At 44.3% G+C, this 14,086-nt stretch overlaps 1 protein-coding gene across 4 annotated transcripts in view; it reads right to left on the bottom strand.

Moving 5' to 3' along the window:
• TNRC18 (trinucleotide repeat containing 18) overlaps positions 1-14,086 on the bottom strand; it is a 739,821-nt gene that overhangs the window by 617,910 nt on the left and 107,825 nt on the right. For all 4 annotated transcript variants that reach the window (XM_073647819.1, XM_073647820.1, XM_073647817.1 and 1 more), the window contains exon 5: positions 1,642-1,738. In XM_073647819.1, the coding sequence (XP_073503920.1) occupies positions 1,642-1,738 (97 nt within the window). The remainder of the gene's footprint in view (positions 1-1,641; positions 1,739-14,086) is intronic.

Raw genomic sequence — 14,086 nt, 5'->3', positions numbered from 1 at the left:
GCAGGCCACAAATGTGCATGTGTCTGCACAAACGGTTAGAAAACGACTCCATGAGGGTGGTATGAGGGGCCAGACATCCACAGATGGGGGTTGTGCTGACAGCCCAACACCGTGCAGGGGGCTAGGCATTTGCCACAGAACACCAGGATTGGAAAAGTCGCCACTGGCGCCCTGTGCTCTTCACAGATGAAAGCAGGTTCACACTGAGCACATGTGACAGACGTGACAGAGTCTGGAGAAGCCGTGGAGAGCGATCTGCTGCCCGCAACATCCTTCAGCATGACCGGTTTGGCAGTGGGTCAGTAATGGCGTGGTTTGGCATTTCTTTGGAGGGCCGCACAGCCCTCCATGTGCTTGCCAGAGGTAGGTATGTGTATATATATTTATTACAGACCAAAAGTTTGGACATACCTTGTCATTTAAAGATTTTTCTGTATTTTCATGACTATGAAAATTGTACATTCACACTGAAGGCATCAAAACTATGAATTAACACATGTGGAATTATATACTTAACAAAAAAGTGTGAAACAACTGAAAATATGTCTTATATTCTAGGTTCTTCAAAGTAGCCACCTTTTGCTTTGATGACTGCTTTGCACACTCTTGGCATTCTCTTGATGAGCTTCAAGAGGTAGTCACCGGAAATGGTTTTCACTTCACAGGTGTGCCCTGTCAGGTTTAATAAGTGGGATTTCTTGCCTTATAAATGGGGTTGGGACCATCAGTTGTGTTGTGCAGAAGTCTGGTGGATACAAAGCTGATAGTCCTACTGAATAGACTGTTAGAATTTGTATTAGTATATAATTACACGTGTTAATTCATAGTTTTGATGCCTTCAGTGTGAATGTACAATTTTCATAGTCATGAAAATACAGAAAAATCTTTAAATGAGGTGTGTCCAAACTTTTGGTCTGTACTGTGTATATATATAGAAGAAAGTGTGTCTTAGAGTCCGAAAAATACGGTAAGTATACTATGCTAGCATAATACTTGCATACTGAACTTTAGACTAATTTAGCGCATTTAAGTGCACTTTTTCCCCACCTCCTGTGGAAATGAACATGAAGAGGAAGTCCTGGATCAGCTGCAACTCGGACTTGTTCTTCATGTTCAATTTGTCCAAAGGCTGAGACACAGTGATGCCAGAAGTGACTGGGTGCCGGGCATCACGTGTCATTCCAACGTATTATAGCTGGAAAGGAGCCGGCATGGGAGAGGAGTATAGTTTTTTGGTTGTTTTTTTTTTAATCGGGGCCAAACATTTAGTTTAAGAAGTGGGTTGTCCTAGTTGTGGACAACCCCTTTGATTGTAAAGCGCTGCGGAATATGTTGGCACTATACAAATAGAATTGCTACTTTTCTGAAGTGGAAAAACTTTAGTATAGTTTTAAGTCAAATTTATTCAAAAATATGGAGAATTCTCAAGAGTTGTCAAACACTAGTGTACATTGCTTGTATACTCGATCATTCATGAATAGGTTCAGTGTTCTTTGAATACCAAACATTTCTTTATTCAAGATTAAACACAATGGAAATAAATTCCTGAAGGATAAAACAGATTAAATAATTCTTATAAAGACTTCTGCTTTTATTAACAATAAAAATCAGATCAAACATTCTTCTGTTTTGCAAGCTCACCGAAGAAGTTTTGTATGCTCCCTATCAATCCTCTCCAACAGCAATCTTTCATTGCAATGTCTAATCCTTTCATCCACACTCTCTTCTCTTGAATGACCTATGAGTAAAAAAAAAAGTTATCAATGTTTTGGTTTATAAAATTAATCTTTTAAACTTCTTGAAAGGAATAAGGGTTATCATTTCCTAATTTATTATTGCCATTTTTTAAGAATCTTCATTTACAAGTTTGACAACTAGAGAACTAGGGAATATGTTATCATTAGTGATGAGTGAACCCGAACGGTTAAGTTCGCGGACGGTACCGTACACCTAGTGTCCGTGCACAGACCCCGAACACCGACTTCTCCCGGATTAAGTCCGTGTTACTGTTCGGGTTTGGCAGGCCAAACAAAGCTTGTTGAAAGACTTCAGCGCAGCCAATCAATAAGCTTTTCCTGTGTAGGCACTTCCGTTCCCATGACAGCCATGTGAAGTATTGGCATAGCTGTGATTGACCGGATCACTGTATATATATAAAAAACAATTAAAAAAAAGTGTTGTCTCCTCTATTTTTGAGAACAAGCAAAGGCAAAGCCAACAGCTGCAGCCCACAGCTGTCTGCTTTATCTTGGCTGGTTATCAAAAACAGAGACGCTCCCACACGTTTTTTTTTGCTTGTTTTCTTAAATTATTTAAATAAATAAATAATTTTAAAAAATGGAGTGGGGTCCCCCCATTTTTGAGAACCAGTCAAGGCAAAGCAGACAGCTGGGGGTTGGTATTCTCAGGCTAGGAAGGCCAATGGATATTTTGCTCCTCCCCAGCCTAAAAATAGCAGCCTGCAGCCGCCCCAGAAATGGCGCATTCATTAGATATACCAATTCGGGTGCTTCGACCGGCTCTTACCGCTTGCCCTTGTGCGTTAGCAAGCGGGGTAATATTTTGGGGTCGATGTCAGCTATTTTATGTCTGCTAACACCAAGCCCAGGGCTTAGTAATGGAGGGAAGTCTTATAGACACCCCCACTACTAACCCCGTTATGAAAATGATTAAAGACACACACAAAAAGTCCTTTAAGTGAACAAAACACTCCGACAAATCTTTTATTTTACTCATTTATAAGAATAAAAAAAAAAATTTAAGTAATCCTCACCACTCCGCCGATGATTCATAATGCTGATGTCCCACAACGAGCTCCAACTCAGCTACATCTGGATGCACTGCTGATCAGTGACATAAGTAAGGTAACGGCTCAGCCAGACATCCAGGACACAATGAGCTGAGCAAGAGAACACAGCTACGCAAGCAGCCGCGTTCTCACTGTCAGCTCAGCGTGTCCTGGGTGCTGGGCTCAGCGGTCGCAATATGTCACCGCTCAGCAATGCATCCAGATGTAGCAGAGTTGGGGCTCGTCGTGGGACACAAGCATTATGGATTAGCAGCGGACAGGTGAGGATTACTTTGATTTTTTTTTCTTTTTTTACTTGGTCTTAATAAATGTATAAAAAAGGGGGGGGTTGTCGGGGAGTGTTTTGTTCAATAAAATGACTTTTTTCTGTGCGTCTATTTATTTTCACTACGGAGTTAGTAATAGGGGCAGCTGATAAAGGCCTCTTTATTACGAACCTCTGGGCTTAATGTAAGTGGACATAAAACAGCTTATTTCAAACCCCAAAAACATTACTCCACTTGCCAACACACCAAGGCAAGAGGGAAGAGCCGAGGTTAAGCACCAGATTTAGCACATCTAATGAATGCGCCATTTCTGGGGCAGCTGAAGGCTGGTGTTATTAATCTGGGAGGAGGCAAATATCCATGGCCCCTTCCCATCCCATGAATCTCAGCCTGCAGCTGTCTGTTTAGCCATTACTGGTTATTACAAATAGGAGGAACGCCATATTATTAGGTTTTTTTTTTTGTTTTGTTTTGTTTTAAAAAAAGAGTCCCCCTTTTTAATAACCAGTAAAGCTACACAAATAACTGAGCTGAAATTAACAGCCTGGGAAATGCCTGTCCCCTGCCCAGCTGTCTGCTTTCCCTCCTGATGGGTATTAAAAATAAAAGGGGACCCTAAGCCATTTTTTTCTTTCACTAGCTAAATACATGTACAGTAAGCTACAAAAGCACAAATTATTTATTACACAAACATCTTTCTTACTATGCACAGGTGCCAACTGGTGAATACTCAAATCAGCGTCGCCTGCTCTCATTGCTATCAGCGAGCGCAGGAATACGCTGATTAGAGTAGTACTCATGAGAAAACGCCTGACCCTCGGTAACCTTTTCCTCTGTGTGACAGCGTGGGAACCTGAAGCTGTGACCAGCAATAACATCAGTAAGGTTACCACCGATGAGAGTAGATGTTTACAGCGCTGTCACATAGATAACAGCATAGCAACCGCCAGATGTTTGGGCCCCCCATTCATTTGTTCGGGTACCAGAACTCGATCCAGGACCCATTCAAAACTTTTTTTTTTTTGATAAAAGTTCAGCTGAACCCGATGGACTCGAACATCCACGGGTCCGACCATCCTAGTTATCATCAATCACTTCTCTCCAATATTACACATTTAAGTATGAGAAAGACAAAAAAAATCACTCATATTTTTTTTATATATTACGGCATTCTAAGTTTCAATATTTTAATTTTCTGAAAATGTTGAACCCTTTAGATTCCCCATATGGTACTCCATATGGTACAATGGGCCCCACATAGTGTGCCATACAGAACAGTGTGTCGCTAAAGTCTGGACACTGAATGCTTATTAACTATAAATTTAATTAACTGTAACAGAAATTTGCAAAGCACATAAACCTTTGCATCGCAAATGAGAATAATTTTGAAGTCATTTAATATTCCAATTGAATAAAATGTTAAAAGGGAATTTGTCACCCCCTGGAAGATATCAGACCTCTACTATGGGCATACAGGTTGTAGAAAAGTAAATCTATACATACCTGCATGGCCCCATAGTAGAGGTCTGATTGCAGAGAAATTTGTTTTTATAAACTCTGTTTTGCACAGGCTTGGCATCCCCCGCACGCCAAGAAATCCCCGCCTGTTTATTATTCCCCGAAATCCCTACCTATGTGCTTAGTTACCATTGCCCCCCCCCCTACACATCACAGGGCCTTGTGACGTGCACTGTGCTCCCTGACTTCCAGGGCATGCGCAAGCGCATCACCTGTATGCCCACAGTAGAGGTCTGATATCGCCCAGGGGGGTGACACATTCCCTTTAATTTCATTTCTTGAAAATATGTATTTTTGCCTGTGTCCAGACATGAGGGACACACTGTATAATGGCCCCACATAGTGCTCCATACAGTTTAATGGCAGCACACAGTGCTCCTAATGTGCCCCACATACATGGCTCTGCTATGTCAATTTACAGTGACATCAAGCTGAGTCAGTGTATTCAGAGCACAGCAGCATGAGGATTGCTCTGGTCTGCTCTAAACACAAGTGACCTGCAGCCTTGTACTGTACTACTAATGTCAGGCTGCGTTCACCGCACCCCGCCGCAAATACTCACCTCATTCAGAACCTCCTCTCCTCACATCTCCCATCATCACTCCCATCCTGGCAGCTCCTGACACTGCTCGGCTCATGCCAAGTGGCGACAGAGGGAAAGAGTAGCCTGAAGTATACACTGTGGGCTTCACAAAAATGGCACAGATCTCACACAGCTGTGATCTGGACAGCCCAGGGGGCGTTCCCAGGTCACAGCAGGAGGCAGCCATAGTGTAGTAGATGCGGTCGGACTGCCACCGCAGACTCCTATGATCTGGGGATGCTGTATTTGAGGTGTGCAAGTGTCACACAGGCACATGCAAATGGCAGCCCCCAGTTTTTGAGCAAAAAAAAAAACGTAAGTGAATTTAATTGTGTATTAAAACTAATTGCTTATATAAATCAATTATTAAGACAAAAATTAAAATTGTGGCACCTTCACTTTAAAGAGGATTTCAGGGAATTAGGCTGTAAGATTAACCCCTTGAGCCCCAAGTGTTTCATCTTCCTGACCAGGCCAAATTTTACAATTCTGACCACTGTCACTTTATGTGGTACTAACTCTGGAACACTTCAACGTGTCCCAGTAATTCTGAGACTGCATTTTCGTGACATGCTGTACATTATGTTAGTAATAAATTTATGCCGATAATTTAACAAAACACAAAAATTATCAGAATTTTGAAATATAATTTTTAAAATTTGGCAATTTTCAAACTTTAAATTTTTATATCCTTAAACCAGTTAGTCATGCTGTACACAATCATTAATAAATAACATTTACCTCATGTCTACTTTACATCTCAATTATTTTTGAAACTTTTTTTTGTTAGGAAATTATGAGGGTTAAAAGTTTTTCAGCAATTTCTCATTTTACCAACAAAATTGACAAAACTATTTTTTTTAGGGCCCACATCATGTCTGAAGTGACTAAGGGGGGTCTACGTGACAGGAAATACCCAAAAGTGACACCATTCTAAAAACTGCACCCGTCAATGTGCTAAAAACACATTCAAGAAGTTTATTAACCCTTCAGGAGCTTCACAGGAATTAAAGCAATTTGGAAGGAAAAAATAAACATTTAAATTACATGTTCATGTAGCCCCAAATTTAGCATTTATACAAGAATAACAGGAGAAATTGAACAGTACAATTTATTGTGTTATTTCCCCTGGGCAAGCAGATACCCCATATGTGGAGGAAAACTACTGTTTGGGTACACGGCAGGGTTCTGAAGGGAAAGATCACCAATTGACTTTTGAAGTGCAAAATTGTCTGGAATAGATAAGTTACACCACATTGCGTTTGCAGAGCCCCTCATGTGCCTAAACAGTGGAAACCCCCCACAAGTGACCCCATTTTGGAAACAACATCCCTCAAAGAATTGATCTAGAGTGCAGTAGTGAGTATCTTGAACTCACAGGTGCTACACAGAATTTCATAACGTTGAGCCTGAAAATGAAACATTTTCCCACAAAACTGTTGCTTTAGCCCCCAATTGTTCATTTTCACAAGCTTAACAGGAGAAAATGGACCATACAATTTGTTGCACAATTTCTCCTGAGTTCACCAATATCTTATATGTGGTCGGAAACTACTTTTCCTATCCTATAAGTGATTAGACGACTTCATTCTTCGGGTCGGTGCAATTACAGATTCATATTGATTTTTTTTTATTTTTGGCTGCCATCGCTCAACAAATGTTTTGATTTGTTTTTTTAAACAAAAATACGTTTTTGCGTCGCCATATTTTGAGAGCTATAATTTTTCTATATTTCTGCCAGCCAAGTGAGAGCTTATTTTTTTGCAGGAAGAGTTGACGTTTTTATTGGTACCATTTTCAGGCACATAACATTTTTTGAACGCTGCAAATTCTGATTTTTGAGAGATAGAATGAAAAAAAAACAGCAATTCAGGAATTTATTTATTTATTTTACTCATTTATATATTATTGTTTTTAATTTTTATGCCGTTCACCATGTGGTAAAAGTGATAAGGCAGTATTATTCTTCGAATCAGTACAATTATAGAGATACCAGATTTCTATAATTTTTTTTATGCTTTGCCACTTTCACACAATAATAACGAGAATAACTTAATTTTTTTTTATTCAAGCTAACATCTAGAAAATATTAATCCCCTTCAAAATACTGTCCATTAGATGATATTTACTTGTTCCAACGGTTTTTCCAATGTTGGGAACATTTTTTTTCAGTACCGCCAGCAATTTTTCCTTAAGGGAATCTGTCACCCCTTGGGAGATTTGAGACCTCTAATATGGGAATACAGGTTATAGAGAAGTAAATCTATACATACCTGTATAGCCCATAGCAGAGGTCCGCCTATGTGTTTCGTAAGCCCAGAAATACCCGCCTATCATCTTATTATGCATATTTCCATGTCCCATGCACGTCACAGGGCCCTGTGACGTGAACACGTCTAACGGACTTCCTGCGCATGCGCAGAGCATCAAGAGCGCTTCTTTTCCTCCTGGCCCCGTTATTCTCGGCAGTGTTGTAATGCGCAGGCGCCGAAGAGTCACTGTCAATCGCCGGCGCCTGTGTATTTCCCCCCCCCACACATAATGCTCCATGCAGGATGTCCCCCCCCATATAGTGCCTTCTCCAGGATGTCCCCCCCCCCCCACCCATATAATGCACCATGCAGATTGGTGGTGGGGGGACATCCTGCAGAAGGCACTATATGGGGGGACATCCTGCATGGGGCATTGTGTGTGTGGGGGAAAAAAGCCTGCATGGGACATTATGAGGGGAAGGGGGGGGACAACAGCCTGCATGGGGCAATATGAGGGGGGGGGGGTGACAGCCTGCATGGGGCATTATGAAGTGGGGGGACGACAGCCTGCATGGGGTATTATGTGGGGGGGGGGGGACATCCTGCATGGGGCATTATATGTGTGTGTGGGGGGGGGGAGACAGCCTGCACAGGGCATTATGTGGGGTTGGAAACAGCCTGCACGGGGTATTATGTGTGGGGGGGGGGGGGGGGACAGTCAGCATGGGGCATTATGAGGGGGGGGGGGGGGGACAGCCTGCATGGGGCATTATGAGGGGGGACGGGACATCCTGCATGGGGCATTATGTGTGTGTGGGGGGGGGGGGGAGACAGCCTGCATGGGGCATTATGTGGGGGTGGAAAAAGCCTGCATGGGGAATTATTTGCGGGGGGGAAATAGCCTGCATGGGGCATTATGAGGGGGGGGGCATCCTGCATGGGGCATTATGTGGTGGGTGGAGACATCCTCCATAGTGCAATGTGTGTGCAGGGGGGGGGGGGGGGGGGGAGACAGCCTGCACGGGCATTATGTGGGAGTGGAAACAGCCTCGTGCATTTATGTGGGGGCCACAGCCTGCACGAGGCATTTATGTGGGGGCCACAGCCTGCACGAGGCATTTATGTGGGGGCCACAGCCTGCACGAGGCATTTATGTGGGGGCCACAGCCTGCACGAGGCATTTATGTGGGGGCCACAGCCTTCACGAGGCATTTATGTGGGGGCCACAGCCTGCACGAGGCATTTATGTGGGGGCCACAGCCTGCACGAGGCATTTATGTGGGGGCCACAGCCTGCACGAGGCATTTATGTGGGGGCCACAGCCTGCACGAGGCATTTATGTGGGGGCCACAGCTTGCAACGAGGCATTTATGTGGGGGCCACAGCCTGCACGAGGCATTATGTGGGGGGCACAGCCTGGATGGGGCATTATGTAGGGGCACAGCCTACATGGAACATTATATGGGGTCCAGTATTCTGTATGGAGCAATATATGGGGCCCATTATACTGTATGGAGGACTATACTGTCCGGTCTGCACTGTGCGCTTCGAGGATTCGCCGGTTTCTGAGCTATTGTAGAATTTCTCTGTGGTATCTTTGCATCATGAATCATGGTATATGTTAAATGGGCCCACTGAGACTCTTTCGCCCAGGGCCCACAAAAACCTGGAGCTAGCCCTGTATGGGTGTGTGTGTGTATGTATGTATATATATCAGTGTGTGCGTCAGTGTGTGTATCAGTGTGCGTGTGTATGTTAGTGTGTGTATATCATTGTGTATGCATATGAGTGTGTGTATGTGAGCGTGTACATAAGTGTGTTTTTATATGTGATTGTGTGTGTGATCAAAGTAAAAAATATTCATGTCCCACTGCGAGACTAAGTGAAAAATAGAAAGAAGTTAAATAAAATATGAAAAAGTAAAAAAAATGCACTCAAGACGCACAAAAATCACAAAAGCTGTCTCACCACTAATAACGCAGCGTTCGTGACAAAATATAAGCAAAAAACGTAGACAAAATTGGTATCGACACGTCCAGAACGACGCAAACTAAAAAAGTGTCACGTTATTTAGTCCATAATGCGAAAAAAATGTTACTTTTTCATCATACTGACCCAAAATATTTGAAGAAAAAGTGATCAAAAAGTTTATATATATATATATATATATATATATATATATATATATATATATATATATATATATATATATACACACACACATACATACACACGCACATACAATACAGACCAAAAGTTTGGACACACCTCATTTAAAGATTTTTCTGTATTTTCATGACTTTGAAAATTGTACATTCACACTGAAGGCATCAAAACTATGAATTAACACATGTGGAATTATATACTTAACAAAAAAGTGTGGAACAACTGAAAATATGTCTTATATTCTAGGTTCTTCAAAGTAGCTATCTTTTGCTTTGATGACTGCTTTGCACACTCTTGGCATTCTCTTGATGGGCTTCAAGAGGTAGTCACCGGAAATGGTTTTCAATTCACAGGTGTGCCCTGTCAGGTTTAATAAGTGGGATTTCTTGCCTTATAAATGGGGTTGGGACCATCATTTGTGTTGTGCAGAAATCAGGTGGATACACAGCTGATAGTCCTATTGAATAGACTGTTAGATTTTATATTATGGCAAGAAAAAAGCAGTTAAGTAAAGAAAAACGAGTTGCCATCATTACATTAAGAAATGAAGGTCAGTCAGTCCGAAAAATTGGGCAAACTTTGAATGTGTCCCCAAGTGCAGTTGCAAAAACCATCAAGAACTACAAAGAAACTGGCTCACATGAGGACCGCCCCAGGAAAGGAAGACCAAGAGTCACCTCTGCTTCTGAGGGTAAGTTTATTCAAGTCACCAGCCTCAGAAATCGCAGGTTAACAGCAGCTCAGATTAGACACCAGGTCAATGCCACACAGAGTTCTAGCAACAGACACATCTCTTCAACAACTGTTAAGAGGAGACTTTGTGCAGCAGGCATTCATGGTAAAATAGCTGCTAGTAAACCACTGCTAAGGACAGGCAACAAGCAGAAGAGACTTGTTTGGGCTAAAGAACACAAGGAATGGACATTAGACCAGTGAAAATCTGTGCCTTGGTCTCATCAGTCCAAATTTGAGATCTTTGGTTCCAATCACCGTGTCTGTGTGTGCGACGCAGAAAAGGTGAATGGATGGACTCTACATGCCTGGTTCCCACCGTGAAGCATGGAGGAGGAGGTGTGATGGTGTGTGGGTGCTTTGCCGGTGAAAATGTTGGGGATTTATTCAAAATTGAAGGCATACTGAACCAGCATGGCTACCACAGCATCTTGCAGGGGCAAGCAATTCCATCCGGTTTGCGTTTAGTTGGACCATCATTTATTTTTCAACAGGACAATGACCCCAAACACACCTCCAGGCTGTGTAAGGGCTATTTGACCAAGGAGTAGAGTGATGGGGTGCTACGCCAGATGACCTGGCCTCCACAGTCACTAGACCTGAACCCAATCGAGATGGTTTGGGGTGAGCTGGACCGCAGAGTGAAGGCAAAAGGGCCAACAAGTGCTAAGCATCTCTGGGAACTCCTTCAAGATTGTTGGAAGACCATTTCTGGTGACTACCTCTTGAAGCTCATCAAGAGAATGCCAAGAGTGTGCAAAGCAGTCATCACAGCAAAAGGTTGCTACTTTGAAGAACCTAGAATATAAGACATATTTTCAGTTGTTTCACACTTTTTTGTTAAGTACATAATTCCACATGTTATAAGGCAGCGCTAGTCATCATACTGGGGGTTACTCGCTTTGCTGCGTCAATCAATGCACACGTGCAATGTCTTTACGTTTTTCTCACAATGTTGCAGTTTATTACATCATAAGCCACAGTTCACCGGGTCCAACTCCGTGGCACGCCGACACACATATCTACAATATTCATGAGACAAGTGGCACACAGGCCCACTCCAGGTTACAGCCTACGGCAAGGTAATAAGTTATCAATGACCATAACACAGTCCACGTAACAAAGTGTATTACCTTTAACCAGTTTAGTTGCTGCAGTCGATTTAATCCGCCACCACTGTGGCTTTGTGGCTTCTCAGGTAGGGGTCTCCAGCTGTCGTTCCCTCAAAGGCCACTGACATCCACACAGGATCCAGGCTCTGCCTTTCAGGACTCTTACTCAAGCCTCTGCCTTCCAAGGCCACTAGCATCCACACAGGATCCAGGCTCGACCTTTCAGGTACCAGGCTTCACTCCAAAGCCGCTGCCTTCCAAGGCCACTAGCATCCGCACAGGATCCAGTCTTTGCCTTTCAGGCTGCCAGGCTTCACTCGGCCTCACTAGGCCTCTCACAAACGGTGTCCCACACACACGGAGCACAGGCCTCAAGCCTCACACCGAACACACCTGTCTCAAATTAAGCAGGGTTTATATATGCATCCTGTGCACACACATACTGACAGGACCTTAACTGTGTGCATAAGGACCTGTATGATGGCATGGTCATGTGACCAGTCAGTTAAAGGGGAAGGTACATGGTCATGTAAAACACATCCTGGACCATTTACAGTAATGCTAGCAAGCTGCTGCATTACATATCCCCCCCTCTGTTCAAACTTGTGGGGTTGAACACATAATATACACAATAACATTATAACCCCCAGCTCACATAGAGACCATGTACTTTACAATTGTGCTACTCAGCCCCTGGAACCTTAGTCAACGACATTAGCCCATTCATTAGGGACCTATCATTTGTCACTGTCACTGACTTAGTCAGGTCCCCTTTCCGGGTCGTAACCTTGTCAGGTCTCCCCCGCTCCCAGCGGTCAGTCATAATCTTGTCAAACCTCCCCAGCTCCCAGCGGTCAGTCGTAACCTTGTCAGGTCTCCCCAGCTCCCAGCGGTCAGTCATACAGCGGTGTGACTCACATGCCCTGGTATCTAAGGTCCGGTTCGACTCCGTAATGTCCCGTCCTCTATTGGGTCGTTTGTATGGGCTTCTCAAACCTGAGTTACTGGAGGTCTCACTACCTCTAAACCCACGCCCACTACTCTCAGGACATCTTGAAAAGTCCCTAACTCCAGATATAGCTATTCTGTTATTTAAGGGACCCTTTCTCTGTCTGGTCTCAATTTCTAGACGGCTGCCACCTTCTGCTACTCAGATGATGCTGTCTATCCACTCGCAGTCTAGCGAGATTCAACTGTTCTACCTCTCGCAGGTAGGTCACTCGGTACTCCAACAGCATGCGCATATATTCCAGGCTTTCTTCTGTTCCTACAACGGAGAATGACACCATGCCGTCTTCGTCTGGTATCCAGTCCTGACGATCACGTGGACTGCTTACTTTCACCACCCCAGACTTCTTGACCATCATCTGCATGGCTCGACCATTTCTCCCAACGAGCTTCCTCACCAGAACATGAGGCACCCGGATGACCTCTTCACGTAGACTGTGAGCTTTCCTCATCAACTCCAGTTGTCTAACGGCTTGTTCCGTCTTCAACCGGAGAAATCGCTTTGTGCAAATACATCGCCAGTGCATGTCACTTAGGATAGCCACCCTCTTAACGGTGACTTCGGTCGTGGACAGGACCACCAGCTGTTTAGCTTCAGAGATCAAGTACACCTTACAGGCTCCCACGGCCTTCTTAAACTCCTCATGCACGGACTCACGGGTGCATTCTTCCCTCAAATCCTCAGGTACATCTACGAGGCACTTGTACCGAGACGTTTCGGTCTCACCAGAGGTTTCCTGATGATCAACCAGCTCAGGTTTCAGGGACAACTGACCTCCAGTTTCTTCACCCTGTATGCTTCTCCTGAGCTGACTCACAGCTACAAATTCACGAATTTTCATCTTGACCACTTCCATCTCATATTTATCTGTGGTTAACACTCTCTTAGCTCTCCTCAGGTCCACCTTCTCATGGTATAAGGGAGTGAGTGCAACGTGTTCGCCCTTTTCCTTCTCCAATAAGGCCTCGTTCACCGAGTGATACCTTGTCAGGCGACTTTTGAGCCCGGAAACTTCTTCCTCTAGCTCCGCCACTCGTCTCTCAGCGGCCCGTCTCTGAAGCTCTTCCTGCTTCAACTGCTCTTTCAGCAGCAGAGTTCTCTCAGACCTCTCCGTCTCCAATTCGCCCACTCGGCTCTCAACAGCCAGTCTCTCACGCTTCTCTTGCGTCCACTGGGTTTGTAGCAACTCCTTGAGCTGCTTGAACTCGGCTCCGACATCCACCGAACCCTCCGAGCCCACATCACTCGAGGAGGTATCTGCTTCATACCTCCCATCACCAGCGGTCAACTCCTGGCCCTGGTCTGTGGCTTTTCCGATGGACTCCTCCATCCTCTCTCGCTCAGCTTCCATCTTGCTGACTGTTTCCTTAAGGGACGTCTCCGCCTTCTGGAGAGTATCACAGGACATCTGTAGCTCCTTCACCTGAGCTTCCAGATCTAGGGTCTTTCCCCGGAGACCATCATTCTCCTCACGGGTGTCTTGCAGAGTGGTCTCTACCACTTGGCGCACTTGCTCTGCACCCGCCTTATCCTCCACGTCTCGCTGCCAGTTCCTCATAACCTGGTATATTTTCTGCTGTTCAGACTCCAGGTTCAGCTGGTCTGAGGACACGTTCCCCAGGTTTTCCCTTATCTGCTG

The sequence above is a fragment of the Phyllobates terribilis genome, unplaced genomic scaffold (assembly GCF_046119375.1).
Source record: "Phyllobates terribilis strain yellow unplaced genomic scaffold, ASM4611937v1 Scaffold_9__5_contigs__length_417890890, whole genome shotgun sequence".
Taxonomy (NCBI): Eukaryota; Metazoa; Chordata; class Amphibia; order Anura; family Dendrobatidae; genus Phyllobates; species Phyllobates terribilis.
The sequence above is the reverse complement of the archived record's forward strand: the minus strand, read 5'-3'. Positions and strand labels throughout refer to the sequence as shown.